Source organism: Rhineura floridana, chromosome 1 (assembly GCF_030035675.1).
Source record: "Rhineura floridana isolate rRhiFlo1 chromosome 1, rRhiFlo1.hap2, whole genome shotgun sequence".
NCBI classification, from domain to species: domain Eukaryota; kingdom Metazoa; phylum Chordata; class Lepidosauria; order Squamata; family Rhineuridae; genus Rhineura; species Rhineura floridana.
In genome coordinates, this window is record NC_084480.1 from 263,191,480 (window position 1) to 263,214,231 (window position 22,752).

The following is a 22,752-nucleotide window of genomic DNA, read 5'->3' on the forward strand; positions in this document are numbered from 1 at the left end:
GCTGTATTTGAAACAGGAGCGACCTCCTGCTGATGAGTGGAAGAAGTCAGAGAGTTCCAGGGAATATACAAACAACAACAAACTCAGGGAATACCAGTTGGAAGGAGTAAACTGGCTTCTTTTCAATTGGTACAACATGTACGTAAAATAGCTTCATTGTTAAAGGAGAGAATGCATAGCTTAATAGTTGAAGTTTAACATTTGTCATTATTTTAAAATGTGGAGGGGTTTTTTATGTTTCAGCTATATAAAATAGCGGATTTTATGATGGAATCTATGTGTATGTGTTTGAACGCTCATATGAAATGTAGAGACTATTTTAAATATATATATATTTACAGTATTTCAATTCATTATGCTCAAAAATTCATTTTGCTCCCTTATTTTGGGGTAATAGTATTCTTTCCACATTCAAATAAGCTAAGCAAATGTGTTATGTGAATCCCATTGTGAGTATTGAACGTTATTATTTATTCATTGCAGGCGAAACTGCATTTTAGCAGACGAAATGGGATTGGGGAAAACTATCCAATCCATTACATTTCTCTATGAGATATATTTAAAAGGAATCCATGGTCCTTTTTTGGTTATTGCCCCGTTGTCCACAATCCCCAACTGGGAAAGGGAATTCCGTACCTGGACAGAGTTGAATGTTGTTGTATATCATGGGAGTCAAGCCAGTCGAAGGATCATTCAGTCATATGAAATGTATTTCAAAGACCCACAGGTAAATCCTACTGTAACAATATTTCACTTGGATACTTTATTTTGGATCATTGTCCTCTATTATTTAAGGTAGAGGTGGGTGACCTGGGAGGCATATGCAGCCCTTTGCCACATTGTATGAGGCCTCCAGTATGCCCCCTCCCCCAGTCTCCATCCCTTCCCTTACATCTGCCCCACAATGTCATCAGGGAAAAGAGACTGGCAGTCAATGTATGTGCAAGCTCGGAGGTTCAGCCATGGAGCATGGAAGTAAGAGCAGTGTATCATCCTTCAGAAAGATGCTCTAACCACTGAGTCAGGCCTCCAAGCTGATGTGTATCCCTGTCTCTGTCCACTTCCCATAGCTTCTCCAGAACAGAACTCTGGGTGCTGCATATAACAGGAAAAATTGCTTCATTTTCCACTTGGCAGAGAAGGCAGACATGACACAGTGAACCAGGAGGCCATCTTGCTCAGGAGCAGGGCAGGGAGCCTAGAGAAAGGGAGGCACAAGTGGGGAAGTGGTTAGAGCAAGGTCACATCTTTTCTCCCTCTACATATTTTCGTTCCATTGGACTGTACACTGTCCCACACTTCTTGCTGTATTCATGAAAGGGGAAAAGGTGCAGGAAGGCATCTCTAAGACGCCTCCAGTTGATGTTGGGTATGGTGGGAAGATAGACCCTTTTGCCATGACATAGGCTACTTATTTTTCCTAGCAAGCATGGTGGCAGAAAAACAGGGTTGCAATCCTATGCACATGTACTTGGAAGCAAGCCATATTGAACTCACTGTGAATTGTTTCCAAATAAACATACATGAATTTGGGTTGAAGAAGCCACAAGAAGATACAGTGAGGGGAGGGGTTTAAATTAGGATGTTTTATAACAGCCAGCTGCTAATTAAAAGTCCATTATTAAATTATATTTCATTGTACAGGGTTCTTACAAGCCAGTTGTGTTGGATGTTTGCAGTAAAGCCAATGGCCAGTGCATGAATAGCTTTAACCCACTCTGAATGAATAAATAAAATATATTTCTGCAAATGTAAATTATGAAAATAAGAGTAATATGCCAAATATTACTATTCTGGAAAAAACATTTTGAGGATTATAGTCCAACATTATTCATACCCCCTCTCTTTCTGAGGATCATGCCACCACTGTCATCCTCTTTTCCTCTCTCACAATCACCACCCTGAGAGAGAAGAGGAGTGGTTCTCCCCAGTTTGGGCTCTGGCCCTACGAGAAAAAGTTCCTCCTAGTTCAGAGGAATCAAGCCATGATCAGAAAGGGGATTTCAGGGAATGTTTTCCATGTATTTTTTCTCTATTGCTCTGTGTTACTGAAACTTCCAAAATGATAGTGTGAATCATGAATGGGCAACTTTACAATGGCGCTTAGGCAAAACTAAGTGTGGCTTTTAGGCACATATTTATTACGTGTTATCAGAATGCTTTAATGTAATTGATACTATTAATAAGGAAACCACATGTGTTCTCCTTCACCAACTCCAGTGCAGACTCAGTCAGTCAAATTTATTTACGGTCAAAGACCCAAAGTTAAAAAACTGTACATGTAATATTCATTACATCGAATTACAGAAAACAACATAGAATAGACTAATTAAAACAAGTAATAGAAGTACGTTTCTGCTGAGCCGCATACACAAATTTGGCTACTTGAGTGGTAATTTCTTTGTCAGTCCCGGAAAGCAAATGAGCAATAATTTCTTCAGACGATTTATGGGAGACTTCTGATAATATGTTATTGAGGAACTTGTAACGAATCTGAGCATAGAGGGAGCAACAAAGGAGGCTATGTTGGAGTGTTTCAATGATGCCAGCACCACAGGGGCAAACATGCTGTTCATAGGGGACCCCCCTGAATCTCCCTTCCAGAACCGCTGACTGTAAGGAATTAAACCTGGCTTTAGAAAACGCTAGTCGTAGCTTAGGGATTGTAAGCAGCTCTAGATAACAATTTGGCTTCCCAGGTTGAAAGCCTAATTTCGAATGTAATGGAGAGCATGTTTTGTTGGCCAAGGTAACTCAGGTCTGATAATCAATATCTTTAAGTCGCAAGCGAATTAAGGATAAGGCATCGTTTGGTGAATGTGATGCTAAAAAATCCCTAGAAAGACCCATTTGCAACAGCTTCAATTCCAATTTTTTATTCCAAAGAGAGGACCAGTTATCTTCCCAGAATAGGGGTAAAAATCCATTCATACTATTGGAAGATATTTTAACCCAGAAGTTTGCAGTCATCAGCCAGGCCTGACATTCCATTGAAATAAATCCACATTCCAATCTGAGTGCCGCCGAGGGCACACAACGAGGAGCACCTACCAAACGGCTTAAGAAGAGAGAAAGAACAGCTTCCACTGAGGAATCCAGAGAGTGAATCCAAATTGGAACACCATATAGAATTTGGGGAATGATTTTATTTTTAAAAATCTGGATAATCGCGGGGATAAAATGACCTCCTTTATAATAGAAGTATCTGAGCAAGCTCTTCAGGGAATCCTTAGATCTCCTTATTGCCATTCTTATATGTGTAGACCAATTCAAAGAAGAATGGAAAATAATACCTAGGTATTTGTAGTGGGCTACTTGATCAATTAAATGTCCATTAATTGTCCAAACTGGAGTATCTATGCGTTTGGACCATTTTGAGAACACTAAGATTTTCGTTTTTTCAAAGTTGATAGTTAAACGGTTCTCTACACAGTAAGACATAAACGCCTTTAGCATACGTTTAAGGCCTACCTTTGATAGTGAGAGGAGCACCGCATCATCAGCGTATAATAACAGCGGGCATCTCACATCCGCAATCTTAGGGATATGACTCTTAGGAGATGCTGCAAGCTTAAGAGTTGGGATTAACTCCACAGTCAATATGAATAATGTCTGTAGAAAGCAACATCTCCTAGCTTGATGACATCGGAATGCTTGTGCTTTTTCTTTCTTGAGCTTGTAGCTCATATCTCTGTCTCACCTCTGGTTCTATCCCTATTCTGTCTATTCCGTGTTCTTATTGTTTCCTCTTAGAGTCCCCTGGTGTGACTTCTCAGCTAGTTTTACATAGGTCTGTTACACTACACTGTCCTGTTGTGAATGAAGTCTGACACTCAGGTTATTCTATGCATGCAGTAATATGTTGTTGCATCAGTTAAGGACAGCATGACTATTCTTTTGGAACATAATATGGGTTACTTGGAATCATCGTCACTATTGTGTTAATCCTGATCAAATATTTTTTCTGTTAGGGTCGTGCAGTTAAGGGGTCATACAAATTTCATGCCATCATCACTACATTTGAAATGATTTTGACTGATTGTCCTGAGCTCCGCAACATTCCATGGCGCTGTGTAGTAATTGATGAAGCTCACAGGCTGAAGAACAGAAATTGTAAGCTGTTGGAAGGGCTCAAGATGATGGACCTGGTGAGTACTGATACTCTCCAAGAGAAGTCTGTACAAACCATTTTGTTAATTTGATGGGAAAGTGGCTTTATGTATAAACATCTTTACTTTTGTTCTCTCTCCCCCCCCCTAATATAGACCTTTCAAAATGCAGAAATAGAGTATTGAATTAACAAAAAACCTTTTGCTTTAACATGTTGTATTAAGAGCTGTCTATATTCACTCCAAAATGCTGTGAAATTACAGCTGATAAGGGCCACAGACACATTATTTAAGCAATATTGATATGGTATGGTATCCTATGTTGTGGCTAGTTCCAGCTTCAACACGGCCATGGAAGTGGATGTATGTCAGTGGTAGGGGTGAACCTAAGTCATATATTTGTCTGTTATAGAACAGAAACGTGGAGTTTCTGAGCAACTGAAGCTACCATTCCGTGTTTCAAGCATCTAACCGGCAATCTATCCACATATAATGATAAGAGCTGGAAGTGGTCTTGAAGGTCATCTAGTCCAAAAACCTGTCACAGATAAAGCATTTTATAAAAGCATCTGTCCTTTTGATAAATTTAGTGAGAGAACGGACAGGACGAAAATTAATGTTGTGCTAGTGCTAGCACAGTGTAATGCATGGAGGTAGCACAGTGTTGGAAACTATTGTGAATTCCACACTGAGAGCAGCATAGGGCCCAGATCTGTAAAATGCAAACCATGAACAAAAATTGCCTTTGATACAGAGTGGAAATGAGTCTCCACAAAACCCTGTGAAGTAAGTTTTCAGATTAGCAATATGCCTTCCTTGCAACGTTATTTTTTTTAAAGAACAGACATGCCATTTAAAAATAGAAAATGAATTCTGATGTACTGCCCTTTCATTTCATGTTATGGCATTTGTTTCTCTGCAAGCTTTATAACCCCTTCCTCAAGTTTGTTTTTCTTCTCTCAGCGAGGGCAACATTGTGATGCCAGTCAGGATTATGATGAGAGTGTAGAAAGACATATAAAGTATGTGCAGTTATTCAGAGACCTTTATGTATACTGCCTTACCTAATTACTTTATTAAAGGCAAGACATTTTACTAAGTGGCTGTCAGGGATTCCCCTGGTCCCTCACTCCATGTAAAAGCAGGGTTCTTCAACTCTTCGCTGCCTGAATACTTTTAACACCCTCTTCGTAGCATGTATAGAAGGCTTTAAGTGTGATACGGACACTGAGAGACAGGATAAATCTTAAACTATGTTTGTAGGTTTATTAAAGGAATACTATTTACAAAAGGTGAATACTGATACTTATTTTGGGACTTTAAAGGTGCTTGCTGAGGGCTTCTAAAGACTCCAGAGACACCATTGCTGTCACCAGCCTTTAAGTGGCCAATTTCCCTAACCCTCCACCCTAGCCAGTTACTTCCATGACCCAGTCCAGCTACTGGGGCCAACCTGCCTCTATACCCTAAAGCTCCCCCAGTTGTGCTCCCAGCTGCTTGGACAGTTTAGCCAGTGTTATTCCCCCACGTGTGTCACTTCCCTCTGGTGAGACCTTTTTTCATGGCTACTCCCCAGACCATCTCAGTCACTGGCTCCCTTCTGATCTTCACCAGACCACTGTTGTGACACCCTGGGTAATAACATATAGGCCTCAGTTCTCCCCTCAGTTATTCTCACCAACCAACTCCTCGCTCTATCGCCAACTCCCACTGCTCTCCCTAACTGCTAATCCTGACTCACAGTTAACTCCCTCCTGCCTGGAACCTCCAGTCATTCAGAAAGAATTTACCTTTTCTAGCCCAACTAATAGAAACTTAACACGATCATGTCTTTCACCTCTCAGAACCTGTCACTAACCAACCACTGCCAAGCAGGTTTGTCACAATATAACATGGCAGTCACAGAGATCATATAACATTTCTTTAAACACAGACAGACATGAACATAGCATTTCTCCACAATGGCCAATGACTTAGTAAATCCCCCTGTATTATAGGTACTCTGCCCTAACCCCATATGACTTACATCTTGAGGGGGAATGGGGGAGAGGGTATGTGTCCAGGCCATCAGGTGTATTTGTAGCAAGAGTTTGGAGAAGCTACCCATGAAGAATTCTATGTAGACAGTCACAACGCATTGCTGTGGTGAGGGAACACAGTACTTAACTCTTAACTATTTAATACCAAGTATTTCAGAAAGCATCATCTGGACAATTACAGGCTTCCTTTTAAATACAGGCATTAACTGTGGAGGTATTTTGATTAACTCCCCATTTTATGAAGAATTTGCTGATCCTGAGGCTCTCAGTAGAGAGGGCTTCTTATCTTATATTTTCCCTTCCATCCCACGCCTCTCAAACTGTTTTTATTTATATCCTAAATTTCTCACCCCTTTCTCCTTTCACACTTATAACTTATCCCTCAAACAGCCACTTTCTCTCATCCCTTCTACAGGCGGTCCCCGCTTATATGGCAGGTTCTGTTCCGGACTGCCGCCGAAAAGCAGAACCCATTGAAAATAATGGTGCGCGTTGTGCGAAAATGACGCGCGACAAGCAAGAAATGCCATAAAAGCAGAACAAGCACCTTAAAGCGGGGACTTTCCCTAATTGAAAGCCGCCTCATCAGCCAAACTCCAAAAGGCGAAGCACTGTAAAGCGGGGCCCGCCTGTATAATACATTCATTTCACAACAAAACACCAATCTCTCTTTTTAATGTCCTTCAACACCTTTTCCCCCCTTCCCTGCCCCTTTCCTGAGCTTTGGTGACTCTCAGCCCACTTTACTAATCATACAGCGAGTTCCTTAAGCTGGTATTGGGTCCAACCAAAAGGCTACAGCTCACCCCATTCCCCCTCTACTTAACATTCTCTCAGAATAGGTTCATACTGAGCACATGGAAGAGACATCCTTGTGATTTCCCACTGATTAATATTGGCTACAAAAGTCTTTTAAATAAAAACTACAAACATGTTACACAACTCACGTGTAATGCCACATGCTAGACATTGTGCTTGACCTAACAAACCATTTACCAAAAGGCACAGTTGTTGTTGTTATGTGCCTGCAAGTTGATTACAACTTATGGTGACCCTATGAATCAGCTACCTCCAATAGCATAAACCACCCTGTTCAGATCTTGTGAGTTCAGGTCTGTGGCTTCCTTTATGGAATCAATCCATCTCTTGTTTGATCTTCTTCTTTTTCTACTGGTTTTCCCAGCATTATTGTCTTTTCTAGTAAATCATGTCTTCTCATGATGTGTCCAAAGTGTGATAACCTCAAGTTTCATCATTTTAGCTTCTAATGATAGTTCTGGTTTAATTTGTTCAAACACCCAAATATTTGTCTTTTTTACAGTCCATGGTATCTACAAAGCTCTCCTCCAACACCACATTTCAAATAAGTTTATTTTTCTATCTACTTTTTTCACTGTCCAACTTTCACATCCATACATAGAGATCGGAAATACAATGGTCTGAATGATCCTGATTTTAGTGTTCAGTGATACAGCTTTGCATTTGAGGATCTTTTCTAGTTCTCTCATAGCTACCCTCCCCAGTCCTAGTCTGATTTCTTGACTATTGTCTCCATTTTGGTTAATGACTGTGGAGAGGTATTGATAATCCTTGACAAGTTCAATGTCCTCATTGTCAACTGTAAAGTTACATAAATCTTCTGTTGTCATTACTTTAGTCTTTGTGACATTCAGCTGTAGTCCTGCTTTTGTGCTTTCCTCTTTAACTTTCATCAGCATTCGTTTCAAATCATTACTGGTTTCTGTTGGTAGTATGGTATCGTCGACATATCCTAAATTATTGATATTTCTCCCTCCAATTTTCACACCTCCATCTTGGTCCAATCCCACTTTCTATATGATATGTTCAGCATATAGATTAAACAGACAGGGTGATAAAATACACCCTGTGTCACACTCTTTCCAATTGGGAACCAATCGGTTTCTCCATATTCTGTCCTTACAGGAGCCTCTTATCCAGAGTATAGGTTGTGCATCAGGACAATCAGATGCTGTGGCACCCCCATTTCTTTTAAAGCATTCCATAGTTTTTCATGATCTACACAATCAAAGGCTTTGCTGTAATCTATAAAGCACAGGGTGATTTTCTTCTGAAATTCCTTGGTCCGTTCCATTATCCAACATATGTTTGCGATATGATCTCCGGTACCTCTTCCTTTTCTAAATCCAGCTTGGATGTCTGGCATTTCTCGCTCCAAATATGGTAAGAGTCTTTGTTGTGCAATCTTGAGCATTACTTTACTTGCATGGAATATTAAGGCAATAGTTCCATAATTACTGCATTCCCTGGGATCTTCATTCTTTGGAATTGGGATATATATTGAACGCTTCCAGTCTGTGGGCCATTGTTTAGTTTTCCATATTTGTTGACAAATGTGTGTCAAAATTTGGACAGATTCAGTCTTAGTAGCTTGTAGCAACTCTATTGATATACCATCTGTTCCTAGTGATTTGTTTCTTCCAAGTATTTTCAGTTCAGCTTTCACCTCACATTCTAAAATTTCTGGTTGTTCATCATACGGTTCCTCCGTGAATGAATCTGTCATCCTTGCATCTCTTTTATAGAGTTCTTCAGTGTATTGCTTCCATCTTCCTTTTATTTCATCTCGGTCAGTCAGTGTGTTCTCCTGTTGATTATTCAACATCCCTACTCTTGGGTTAAATTTCCCTTTAATTTCTCTAATCTTTTGGAATAGGGCTCTTGTTCTTCCCTTTTTGTTGTCCTCTTCTATTTCTATACAATAACTACTGTAATAATTATCTTTGTCCCTATGTTCTAGTCACTGTATTATTGCATTTAGGTTTCTGACCATGTTTCTATCTCCTTTTGCTTTTGCTTTCCTTCTGTCTTTAGTCATTTTAAGAGTTTTGTCAGTCATCCATTGAGGTCTGTTACTCTTTTTAACTAGAGGTATTGTCTTTTTGCATTCTTTCCTGATAATGTCTCTAACTTCAATCCATAGTTCTTCTGATTCTCTATCAACTAAGTTTAAAGCCTCAAATCTGTTCCTTATTTGATCTTTATATTCTTCTGGGATGTTATTTACATTGTATTTTGGCATATTATTGCTTTGTTGTTCTTCTTTAGCTTTACTCTGATTTTCAGTATTATGATCTGTACCGCAGTCTGCTCCTGGTCTTGTTTTCACAGAAAGTATGGAACTACTCCATCTTCTGCTACCAATTATATAATCAATTGACCATTTGATGATGTCCATGTGTACAGTCATCTTTTCGGTTGCTCAAAAAATGTGTTTGCAAAAAACAAATTGTTGGCTTCAAAGAATTCAATAAGTCTCTTCTGCTTCATTTCTGTCTCCTAAACCCCATTTCCCCACAATTCCTAATTCTTCTCTGTTCCCTGCTTTTGCATTCCAGTCCCCCATGATTATGAGAACATCTTGTTTTGCTGTGTGATCAATTTTTTCCTGTATTTTTGCATCAGATCTCTCCAATTCCTCTTCTGTGTTTGCCTTTGGAGTGTAGAATTGGAAAAAGTGTAGACTTGGGAAAGCTGAGACATCAGACTAAGATGCATCCAAACTCAGAGGAAGGCATTGGTAAACCACCTCTGAATACCTCTTACCAAGAAAACCCTATGAACAGAGTATCCAAAAAAAGACACAGTACAAACAGAGAAATCCTTTTCCCAGAACCACCCCAGCAAAGTTTATGGAAGAAAAACACCACTTGTCACCTTCACAAAGTCATTCATCAAACAGTTGTAGAAAGTTTGGAATGGACCATCCTCAGACTTACCTCTCCTGTACTGCCAAGTCCGTTGATATATAGATATAGATATAGATATATCAGTGAGTTTATTTTAGAAGATTAAGTATTATTATTCAGGATTTGTTAATTATGTGTTGGATTAAAGTAGTTCTTTTGATTTCCAGTTCTTTACTATTAAAATTCTTGCTACTATTAGTACATAAATTTAAAAATCCAGTTTGGGTTCAGTTCCTTTCCCATATCCTGATACTATGACTAATTGATCCATAGAGACCCTTACTATTGTTCTTGATTGTCTGAAGAGACATGAGAAAAATATCACATCTCTATTGTTCAACATGTTAAAATGAATTGTCATAGGAATGATCTTCTGCTTCTCCCCCCACCCTTACAGTTTAGATACAGTAGGGCCCCACTCATATGGCAGGTTAGGTTCCAAACCCCCGCCGGAAAGGGAAAACCGTCGGAAAGTGGATCAGCTGTAGCGCGAGGATCTGGAACCTAACCCGCTGATTGTACCAGAGGAGGAGAAGATCAGCTCAAGTGGGAGTCTGATCACACCAGAAGAGGAGAAGATCAGCTGTAGCACGCTACAGTTGATCTTCCCCTCTTCCGGCACGATTAGCTGGAGTGCAGGGAGCTCCAGCCCCCCCTCCAACTGATCGTCCCACTGGCGCCGTATTAGCGGAACGCTGAAAAGCGGGGCCCTGCTGTAGTGAGATCCTTGCGGCAGGTGCCTATTTGTTGCTTATGCTACTCTGTAAAACAGGGAATGGGAGACCTGTAGACCTTCAGATGTCCCTGAACTACAGCTCCCATCATCCCTGAGCATTTAACACATTGGCTGAGGTTGATGGGAGTTAGGAGTCAGGAGTCCAACAACACTTGGAGTGTCACAGGTTCCCTATGACTGATGTAAAGCACTGTATATAGTCAATAATAATAATAATAATAAACTTACAATTTCTTTTTACAGTCCTCTTCTAGTTATCCGGACAATGTGTTCTTATTACAAGTAGCAAATGGAGAATTGTGGTAAAACGTAAGCTGTATGTCTAAAGAGAGAAAGATATTGTTGTGGTGATGTCTGTTAAAGAGATGACATGAGAATGGTGGGTTACTAAAAATTCTGTTTTAACATGAAACAGTGAAATATCTGTAGAGAACTCTTGAGAAGCTAGTTGGGTGCCTTCTAAAATATAAATTGAGAGAAGCAGAAAAATAGACTTGGTATGATTTGTAACTTCAGAGTTCATGATTGTGGACTATTCCTCATTCTTTGTTTCTTACAGGAACACAAAGTGCTTCTTACAGGTACTCCATTACAAAACACTGTGGAAGAGCTCTTCAGCTTGCTCCATTTCTTGGAACCAAGTCGTTTTCCTTCAGAAACTACTTTCATGCAAGAGTTTGGTGATTTGAAAACTGAGGAGCAGGTAAATTATTTGGCACTGAATTACCTCAGTGTTTGGAAATATTGTTGATTGCTGCAAACCTTTATGGCGTTAAGCCTCCTCTGAGCCAGTTTCTCCACTCCCCATGTGGTCACTTAGACAGCGAGGAACTTAGTTCCCCGCTGCCACCATGAAACAGTCATTGGGCTAGAGATGGTGGCGGAGTGAAAGCATGCCATAGGGTACATTTGCTCAGATGCCTAAGTAATCTGATGTTCAGTTTATAGGCTAAGGCTGGCTCAACATGTTTAGGTAACCTGTGCCCTTTCCCAGTCACTGGAGGATTTACTGTATGTTGAGAGGGACCACACAGTTTTCCTTATTTTTTTTTAAAAAAATTGCAGCAGTTGGTCAAGGGCTAATGCCTACAGGCTGCCTTTTACTGCTCTGTGTATTCACCTTAGGAGGTGGGGGTCATTTCAACCTCTCCACTGTATTTTTCTACAATGTATCCCTGCAAACTCAGGGTCACATCAAGTCTGCTAATACTGCCATGGGGTGGTATGGTTTTGACTATATTTGCATGAATAAGACCCATTGAACTTAATATAATTTCTAAGTAGACATGCATAGGATTGTTCTGCCTGTTACAGATTGTCATTTGACTGGTCAAATATTGGTGGAATACTGAAAAACAGTAGCCAAGTATTTTAAAATTTTTATTTATTTATTTATTAAGCTTAACATACCGCTTGATCGTAAATGAGCAGTTTACATAAAAAACACTGACTTGATTAAAGCAACATTTTATTTATTTATTTATTTATTTTATTACATTTGTATACCACCCCATAGCCGAAGCTCTCTGGGCGGTTTACAGCAATTAAAAACATTAAAAACAAATATACAAATTTTAAAACACAAAAAACCCATTTAAAAACACAATTTTTTAAAAAAATAAACAATTTAAAAACGCATGCTAAAATGCCTGGGAGAAGAGGAAAGTCTTGACCTGGCATTGAAAAGATAACAGTGTTGGCGCCAGGCGCACCTCATCAAACAAGTCATTCCATAATTTGGGGGGCACCACTGAGAAGGCCCTCTCCTTTGTTGCCAGACTCCCAGCTTCCCTCTGAGGAGGCACCCGGAGCCTTGGATGTTGAGCGTAGTGTATGGGTGGGTTCGTGTCGGGAGAGGCATTCCATCAGGTATTGTGGTCCTAAGCCATGTAAGGCTTTATAGGTTAAAACCAGCACCTTGAATCGAGCTCGGAAATATACAGGCAGCCAATGCAAGCGGGCCAGAATTGGTTTTATATGTTCAAACCGTCTGGTCCCTGTTACCAATCTGGCCACTGCATTTTGCACAAGCTGCAGCTTCCAAACCAACTTCAAAGGCAGCCCCACGTAGAGCGCATTGCAGTAATCTAACTTGGAGGTTACCAGAGCATGGACAACTGAAGCCAGGTTATCCCTGTCCAGATAGGGACGTAGTTGGGCCACCAAGCGAAGTTGGTAGAAAGCACTCCATGCCACCGAGGCTACCTGAGCCTCAAGTGACAGAGATGGTTGTAGGAGAACCCCCAAGCTATGAACCTCCTCCTTCAGGGGGAGTGCAACCCCATCCAGGACAGGTTGGACATCCACCATCCGGTCAGAAGAACCACCCACTAGCAGCATCTCAGTCTTGTGTGGATTGAGCCTCCGTTTATTAGCCCTCATCCAGTCCATTGTCGCAGCCAGCCACTGGTTCAGCACACTGACAACCTCACCTGTGTGCTATTGTTGTTAAAACAACAAAAAAGTATCAATAGGTGTGATACTTATACTAATTATAAAAACAAATTAACTTGTGAAAAAAGGAAATACAACTTTCAAAAATGTCAAGTCAATATTTATAAATGTGAACAATTTACTGAACGTTTTTCCTCTTTGGCTTTTCTCTTGGAATACCAAGATCAGCCTACAGTTACCAAATTTAAAACAAAATAACAGCAACTTTAAAAACTGTGAACCTATTTTAAAAGGCAGTTATGCCTTGCACCTCCAACATAACAGCAGTGGTGGTGGGTTTCCATCACTGCAGTAAGGAAGCCTCTGTCAGTGGACTCTGCCTTTAGACCTCTCTCATCTCCAGCAAAGAGGGTGGTCAACATCATCCAGTGTCCCCTCACCTGCCCTAAGATTAGAATTGATCCCTTAAAATGTTTTCATTGTGAAAGATGCCCCTGATTAATCAGGCACTGGTCTTGAAAATAGTACATGTACTTATAAACCTGCAGATAGTAGGCACCATCTTAGAAGAGGCATTTGTGGTTAGAAGATGCATTCTCCTTTTTTTGCATGGCAGGAAAAGTCTCTTCTAAAATGACACCTGGTGTGATGTACACATTGCATCATCTAAAAAAATGTTACAGAATGATTGTGTTTATTTATGTGCAAATTTAGGCATGATTAAAGCTCGAACAGTTAAGATCTATTTAACCAAACTACAGCTCTAGTGTTTGTTAATTTGTTATCCTGTGTGAGAGTCCTAGTTTTATGTTTTAAAGTTGATACTGTGTTTTAGTTTTTATGTTAATTGTGCTATTTTGCCTTTATTCAAAATATAACCATTTTTTAAACTAGGTGCAAAAACTCCAAGCTATTCTAAAACCAATGATGTTGAGACGACTCAAAGAAGATGTTGAAAAGAACCTTGCACCCAAGGAAGAAACCATAATTGAAGTTGAATTGACAAATATTCAGAAGAAATACTATAGAGCCATTCTTGAAAAGAATTTCACTTTTTTGTCAAAAGGTGGTGGTCAGGCCAATGTACCTAATCTCTTAAACACTATGATGGAATTAAGAAAATGCTGCAATCATCCATACCTTATCAATGGTAGGACTGACCTTTCTTTTTAAAAAAGAAAGCAATAAGGGAAGTTTGGTGTTTATGAATAAAAGCTAGAAATTGTTTTTCAGTTGAGCACAAACTAAATATATTTTGCTAAACTTTCCTTGGCAGATTTGACTGGAGCATCAGGATGTACGCTCTTCTCACTCTACAAAGCAGTATGTTAATAATTCTTAGAACTCTTAAGCAGCAACAAGAATTTCTAGCTATTTGAGATTGTTTATTGCTGCTGAAACATACTTGCAGGTCTTTGTGCATTTGAAACAATGACCACATTGAGTCAGGACTCAACTGTACCCTAGAGAAGGTGGTGTAGCTTCTTCAGGACATGATGTTTGCAATGATAGGGGGAAAAGACAACTCTGTCTTTTCAGGCATGGCAGTTTAGGGACCCACCCTTCCCTCCTGGTGCTGGGAAAAAAATAATCCTTCACCACCAAAGCTAGTAATCTCTGTTGATGACTCCCATCTTGGTCCTATTGTTATTGTGGTCGCTGATGTCAAAATCCCATTCAGGGCAAGTGCTACACTTAACATTTGCATTGCTGAGCTCTCTCTTCAAGGCCTCAGTTCATGAGGCTGCTTCTCTGCTTTATAGTCTCGTCTACTAGGGAAGTGACCTGCATTCTACATTGAGATCTGGGTCAGGATGACAGCAGGATGGGTTCATACTAGAATAGATAGGGAAATCGGGCATACTGCTTTGATCAGGAGAGTGGAAAATGCTGACATTACTCTTGAGGTGGGGGGGTTGCAGAGACCCTGTCTGGTGAGTGCATTCTACATCTGGGTGCAGCTGTGTTAGAACTCCATTTTCCCTTTGCTGCCCCACTCCCTTTACAAGGCAGTTTTGCAATGTAAAATAAGTTGTAGGCCTGCAAGGAATCACAGTGTGGTGGTAGAATAAATAAAGGGAAATCCCCATGCATTCCATAGCTCAGGGATAGGGTCAGACAGCCACCCCTAAACTTCAAAAAGAGGATTTGGAGGGGTTTAGCTCTGTGCTTCTTCATCAGGCACATAACCCCCAAGCGGGATTACTCTCTTGGCAGCTTAAATGGCCCTTGATGGGAACAGGGAGGGGGGACTAATTTAGATAAGAGGAAGTGCTTTTTTGTGTGTCTAATCCCAGTTAACTACCTACCTAGGAATTTTTTAAACTAAAAGATTAATTTTTTTAAACTAATGGCTGGAAAATTGTCAGAATTTAATACTGAGTCACAAGTGTGATGTGCTCAACATCAGGTTGATTTTTTATAGGCAATACTTCCTAGTCATATGAAATGCAAATGTTTGAAAGAGTTTTGCTGTGCATTTTGAATTATTTTATATGCTATAACTATTATAGCTGAAAACATCTGTCTGGTTCAGCTTATTTCAGCTTAGCCTCTAAGGAAGTTAGTATAGTTTGTGCATGCTTTAAATCAGTCAGACAAGCTAAAGCACTGGATATCTCATAGTAGCCATTCTGAAATGTGTGTAACACCTTTGCTTCCCCTAAGCCAGTGTGGTGGCTGGCTAAAATGTTGGGATTGTATGTTGGGAAACCCAGGTTCAAATCCTTGCTCAACCCTAAAGTTCCCTGGGCAGGTCATTATATCTCACCTTATCTATCTCACAATATTCTTGCCACTTTAAACTCATTTGAGAAAAGGGGATGTGTAAATATTGACACTGGTAGTATAGTTTGGGACATAAATAATTTTCTGTGTTTTACTGAAAGAGTCTCTGAAGTGTCAAGTAGGAGTACATGAAAATAACTTTCTTGATTTACCTTCTCTCTGCTGAAGTCAACAAGACTTCTTGGCAAAGCATTCAACATTGCATTACTTACAGGCTTATAGAGGCTAGTTCTTTCCCCTTACAAGCGCAATATTGCCTAATTGCCACTGCATCATAAACGTCATCCTATTTTAATCACATAGTTCTATGTACTCTCCTTAGTGGACAGACCTCACAGGTTCTGGCTGTTTTTCAGTGAGGTTCTAACTCAAAATTTGTGAAGCAGTGGTAGTGTCTCCGGCACCCATATTTTCCTACATTGTGGCTATAGGGTTTTTCTCATGAGAATGTCCCCAATGTCATTGTTAGCTAACACGTATTCATTTTGTCTCTCACCAATCTTTGCCTTGTAGTACAAGGACATTCAAATTAGAATGTGTATCAGAATGCAACTACTATAATGATCTATTATTATTGTACTTTGACTGTTAATAGTGATATATTTCTAAGACCCTTTTTGAAAAAAGATTGGCTTTGCCATTGCATCTTTCAACCTAGCTGTTAAGATATTGTCTTTATATCCTTAATTTACTAATTAATTATCCCATCACTCCTTGCTGCCTAATTTGTTGTGACTTCTGGCTTAGCACCTCTGTGTTGTTGTGAAACTTGTTTGCTGGAAGCTATGGTTTTATTGTTCATTTATGCTTCTATGTTTTCCATGTTATTTTTAGCTAAGCAAATGCAGCTATGTAAATATTTTTTCACTTATAAAATTCATAGATATTGTATAGGGAACTGAAACCAAGCTCATAGTTTTATTAATAAAATCTTCAGAGTATTCACATATTGCTGTCCAATCTCTGCAGGTGCTGAAGAGAAAATTTTGGAAGAGTTTAAAGAAGCACACAATCCTGACTCTCCAGATTTTCAGCTCCAGGCAATGATCCAGGCTGCTGGCAAGCTAGTATTGATTGACAAGTTGCTGCCAAAACTGAAGGCTGGTGGCCACAGGGTGCTTATCTTTTCCCAGATGGTGCGCTGCTTGGACATACTGGAAGACTACCTCATTCAAAGACGGTGAGAAAATATAATCCAATTCTAGGAAATAGCAGTTATTCAACATGCTATCAAGTATTTAACCTGTATTGCAAAAAGAGGAAACAATGAAACACAGGTGCTTAATGTTATGAATTGGGGATAAGTATAGCAATAATTGCTCTGTTAATTGTAACCTTTTCTCACAATCAACAGACCACTATTTTATTCACGGTTAGACATGACAACAGTTTTAGAATGACTAGTACACATTATGAATAGGATTAAGACTTTTTTCTACTAGAATGAAGACATATTCTGCAGTGAACATTGCTCAGACAAGATAATATACCAAACTTTTTCAATAATAGTCTATGTCTTTATTATTCTGTTGCCTCTTAAAACTAGGTGAAATATCAAAACAAAGCTACAAATCAGTAGTTTGGGATTTTTTCCATAACCATTCCAGCATATTTTGTGTATTCATAATCTAAAATTTGGCATGCTACTTGCATTCCTAAGAATATCAGGGAAATGCAAGATTATTGTTGATGTGATTTTGAATCAAGTTTGAAAACAAGGAAAATGTTTGCTAAAGGCAGAAAATGGGGGTGAGTCCTGTCTCCCTTTTATACTTGTGTCGTTTTGCACTCTACTATTCAAGCCCTGGCTACAAAATTCCAGAAGATGGTAAAGAAAAAGGCTAAAAAATTAATTGGGTGGGGAGCACAGCTATAAAAGTGCATTTCCTAAGTACAGAATTTTGATATCCCCCCCCCCGAATTCTTGACATACTCTCCTTGTTTTTAGGTTCCACTTGTAATAATACTCTGTTTTCCCAGGTATCCATATGAACGAATTGATGGCAGAGTAAGAGGTAACCTTCGTCAAGCAGCTATTGACAGATTTTCCAGACCTGATTCTGACAGATTTGTTTTTCTGCTGTGTACAAGAGCAGGTGGTTTGGGAATTAATCTTACTGCTGCTGATACCTGCATCATCTTTGATTCAGATTGGAACCCTCAAAATGATCTTCAGGTAATATTGTAAGAGGCAATTGATATAAACCTTTCCCTTAGTGCTCTGCAGAAAGAAATATGCTGAGTTTGGAATATACACACATACATTCTTCTCAGTTTTTATTTGATGTAAAAATTGTTTTAATATTAGTATGTATTGCGTCTCAACAAACTACAATGCAGTAAAAATGTCATTATTTCCCAGGCTCAGGCTCGATGTCACAGGATAGGACAGAGCAAGTCAGTGAAAATCTACAGGTTGATAACCAGGAATTCTTATGAAAGGGAAATGTTTGACAAAGCAAGTTTGAAACTTGGTCTTGATAAAGCTGTGCTTCAGTCCATGAGTGGAAGAGAGAATGCAACAAATGGGGTAAGAGTAGAAATGCATTCATTCATTCAAAAGATGCTTAAATTTCCAGTGTGCTTTCCATATATTCTTATTTCATCTAAGAGAGTTTGATTCTGTAATTGTGCACACACTTTGAGCCAAACTAGACATGATGATAAATGTATTAATGCATTTAATGTGCCCATTTTTAAATGCAAAAAACATCAGCTGGGAGGGCTTATTATTATTGGGATTGTGGCAGACAGTGCTTCAGCCATCCCTCCCAAGCTGTGGTCTCCTTTGGCCTTTTGATACAGGAAAGTGTTCACTAAGAAAGTCTCCCCCGTCCCCCCAAAAAGAATGCTTTCTTTGAATGTCAAAAACATTGCTTAAATCAGCTTGTCGAGGGACCTGATCTAGCAGTTTTTTTAAAAAAAAACACAGTTTTAACAAGGGAATTTCTTTTCCACACAAATTACAGGTACAGCAGCTTTCTAAAAAAGAAATAGAAGATCTTTTGAGGAAAGGAGCTTATGGTGCTCTAATGGATGAAGAGGATGAAGGTTCCAAATTCTGTGAGGAGGATATAGATCAGATTCTTTTGAGGCGAACACACACGATCACAATTGAGTCTGAGGGCAAGGGCTCTACATTTGCAAAGGTGAGCATTAAAGTTCATGATTTTCTGCTATAAATGGAAGTGTGTATTGAACTATATTTGTCATGTATGTGCCTGTTTATAGGTATGACCCTTTTATCCCAATATTCAAGCAGAATCCTAGGAGTCACTGTGCCAAAATCCTATACAAGTGTGAGTTGGCACAAATGAAGTCTAAAAGTCATGCTCCTTGCATAATTGTGAACCCTATAGAAGACAGTTGTAGAATTTCAGAAGAAACAGATCCAGAAGAGGACTGATAGTCTATTTCAGATCTTAGGCAGACACAAATGGCCATCCATTGCATAGAAAAAAATGGGTATGTTGGTTTTTGGAGCACCTTTAACCCCATTCTTCATAACATATCAGTAGTGAACATTCATGCCAGTTGCAGACAGGAGTGCAGAGAGTACAGTCTGTTGCAACTTTAACTAGAATGCTGCATCCACAGAGTGGAAATATGCCTAGAGCTTGTAGACCCTTATTGAGCTGTATACAGTTCAAGGCAGTAGTAGTTAATTCATAGTGGTCTAAAATGTGTTTGCTATCAGTGGTTTTTAGAAAAGGCTACGGCAATTTTGGGAATATACAGAGTAAAGTTTGTGTGCATGTACACACACATGTTAAATATATGAATGCAATTATCCACTCCCCTCTCTTCCATTCCTTGCTGGTCTGTGTGTGACACCTCTTTGTGCACTCTCACAACAGTTTTGCATTGTAAGAGAAACTATGTACAACTACCCAAGATTCAGGCACTTAGCTACTTCCAGTCTCAAGATGGAGCCTGCAGACTGATTAAATTAGTCTCTTTTAGGTGCCAGTGTGGTGTATTGGTTAAGGTATTGGACTACGACCTGGGAGACCAGGGTTTGAATCCACACATAGCCATGAAGCTTACTGGGTGACCTTGGGCCAGTCACTGCCGCCTCATGAAAACCTATTCATAGGGTCGCCATAACTCGGAATTGACTTGAAGACAGTACATTTACATTTTTTTAGGTGCTGCAGGTACGTTACCTGGGCAATAGCCAGGCTTTGTTTCAGAAATTGAGAGCAGCCATTGCTTCATTTTCCCAGTATCTTAGGTATAATGTGATACCTGCAGCACCTACCAGAGACTTATTTGATCCATCATTTGCTCTTTACTCCAAATGCAGACCTCATGACTGGAACATCCAAACTGTCTGTCTGTCTGTCTATTTATTTTGCTGTTGTTGCTTTTTCCTTGCCCACCTCCTGTTTTGTGTATTCTAGAGAACTCAAAAGCTTGCTCACTGTTTTGTGATGTTTTGGTTTGTCCTAATAAATATATTGCCCAAGTATGGATTTTGGAGTTTTTATCCTATGGACCAGCTTGGCTGCATTTATTTTTATAGGTCTCTTACTTATTTTGTCATGCTATATATGCAGAAATCAAGGTGAATAAATGGAGACAAAATATTTTTCACTGTTAATATATATTGCAATATTGATTTAAGATACTGTTGTGTTTTAGGCTAGTTTTGTTGCATCTGGTAACAGAACAGACATTTCTTTGGATGATCCTAACTTCTGGCAGAAGTGGGCAAAAAAAGCTGAGCTTGACATTGATGCCTTAAATGGAAGGGTGAGAGAATTCACTATCAAATTCTTTTTGATCATTAAAATAAGATAATAATAGCTATCGTTTAAAAATACATACACAAACAAAAATCTTTGCTTGTTACAGAACAACCTAGTTATTGATACACCAAGGGTAAGAAAGCAAACTAGACTGTACAGCGCAGTCAAAGAAGATGAACTGATGGAGTTTTCTGATCTGGAAAGTGATTCTGAAGAAAAACCCAGTATAAAACCACGTAGACCCCAGGACAAATCCCAGGGATATGCACGAAGTGAATGCTTTAGGGTGGAAAAGAATCTGTTGGTTTATGGGTAAGTATAATGAGCCTCAAATGACTTATCACTGTGAATTTAGCCAGATTGCCTTAATGAACTACCATTAAGGTGAGATTAAAAGCCTCTGACTAAACTTTGGTCCTATAAACTTGTGTACAGTTATTACAAAAAGAGGATTTACAGGATCAAGCTCAAATTGATCCCCAAATCTCAAGACTGCAGAAATTGCTCTAGGATAGAATTTCCTGTTCAGAGCCTATGAGGACCATTGGCATTGTTGTTGTTGTTATGTGCCTTCAAGTCAACTCCGACTTAAGGCGACCCTATGAATCAGCGACTTCCAAGAGCATCTGTCATGAACCACCCTGTTCAGATCTTGTAAGGTCAGGTCTGTGGCTTCCTTGATAGAATCAATCCATCTCTTGTTTGGCCTTCCTCTTTTTCTACTCCCAGCATTATTGTCTTTTCTAGTGAATCATGTCTTCTCATTATGTGTCCAAAGTATGATAACCTCAGTTTCATCATTTTAGCTTCTAGTGACACCATTGGCATTAAACGTGTGTATTTTATTATTTCCAGTACAGTTTAATTGTTGCTTTTACGTGCAGTAAACTTGCTGCCTGCTTAGTAAACTAAATATTCTTAACTCTTTGGTGGTACAGCTGGATTCCCTGATGTGATCTGCAAATTCAAAATGTGTTTAATGCTAATGCAGGAAGCCCCAGCCCACCTGGCACTTGGGAGTTAATGTCAAAATGTGAAATCCAGTTCTGGATATGTATGCTTTCTATTTTTCTTGTAGTTGGGGGCGATGGACTGATATCCTCTCACATGGACGCTATAAACGTCAGCTAACAGAACAAGATGTGGAAACCATCTGCCGGACTATCCTTGTGTATTGTCTCAATCATTACAAAGGGGATGAAAACATTAAAAGTTTTATCTGGGATCTGATCACTCCCACTGCAGATGGACAAACACGAGCCTTGGTTAACCATTCTGGTATGTATCTGCACATTATTGTTTTGTATTAAACACTGTAGCAATCATAGCACATTGTTCTAAAGCAGGGATAGGGAACCTGTGACTCTCTAGATATTATTGGTCTCCACTTCCATCAGCCTCAGCCCACATGACTGGTGGCCAGGGAAATTGCAGTGCAACAATATCTAGAGGGCTTCAGGTTCCCCATTCCTGCCCTAGAGCCATGGGGAAGAATTATTTATGACCTTGTCAAACTTTGGCTGTTAAACTGGAGTAGGTCACAACTTCCCAGTGTAACACCTTAAAATCACCCATGTGCTCTTGTTGTTTATATTTGATCAGCATATAACTCAAGCTCCTTCTCTCACCTTAAATTAAATATTAGTGCCTTCAAATGGCACTTTGCTGCTGAAGGTTCTTTCACAGTATTTTCACAGTCTTGATCACTTCTATAAATAGTCTATGAAAGTAGAGAGTATAACACTAGTCTCTTGAAAGCTAAACTTAGGAAGCTACCTCTCACTCATTATTGTTGACATGACCCTACACGGAGCCCTTGAGATGTTCTTGGACTCCAATCCAACTCCCATCACCCCAGACTATTGACCATGCTGGCTGGAATTGATGGAAATCATTGTCAAAATATCTTGAGGGCAGTACACTTACTGGCAGCTCCACTCTAGGATTTCAGTAGGATTTTTTCTCAGTCCTACCTGGAGATGCCAAGAATTGAACCTGTAACTATTTGCATATTTTATTATTTTATTTATATCCCGCCCTTCCTCCCAGCAGGAGCCCAGGGCTGCATATAATGCATGCGCTCTTATCACTGAGTTATAGTCATCTCCCAGCCCTTTGCTAGTTAAATTTTACAGTTAAAGCATGCCCACAATGTCAACAGGAATTGATGCTTGTCATTATATATTGTCAGTTATTTTATCTATTTTA

The 22,752-nt window shown here is 39.5% G+C and overlaps 1 protein-coding gene across 13 annotated transcripts in view; it reads left to right on the forward strand.

Annotated features, from left to right (window-relative positions):
• Positions 1-22,752, forward strand: part of CHD7 (chromodomain helicase DNA binding protein 7) — a 270,130-nt gene that overhangs the window by 210,194 nt on the left and 37,184 nt on the right. For all 13 annotated transcript variants that reach the window (XM_061599721.1, XM_061599738.1, XM_061599686.1 and 10 more), the window contains 12 exons: positions 17-138; positions 484-727; positions 3,972-4,148; positions 11,172-11,315; positions 13,901-14,156; positions 16,763-16,973; positions 17,774-17,969; positions 18,156-18,323; positions 18,763-18,942; positions 20,438-20,548; positions 20,651-20,856; positions 21,623-21,822. In XM_061599721.1, the coding sequence (XP_061455705.1) occupies positions 17-138; positions 484-727; positions 3,972-4,148; positions 11,172-11,315; positions 13,901-14,156; positions 16,763-16,973; positions 17,774-17,969; positions 18,156-18,323; positions 18,763-18,942; positions 20,438-20,548; positions 20,651-20,856; positions 21,623-21,822 (2,215 nt within the window). The remainder of the gene's footprint in view (positions 1-16; positions 139-483; positions 728-3,971; positions 4,149-11,171; positions 11,316-13,900; positions 14,157-16,762; positions 16,974-17,773; positions 17,970-18,155; positions 18,324-18,762; positions 18,943-20,437; positions 20,549-20,650; positions 20,857-21,622; positions 21,823-22,752) is intronic.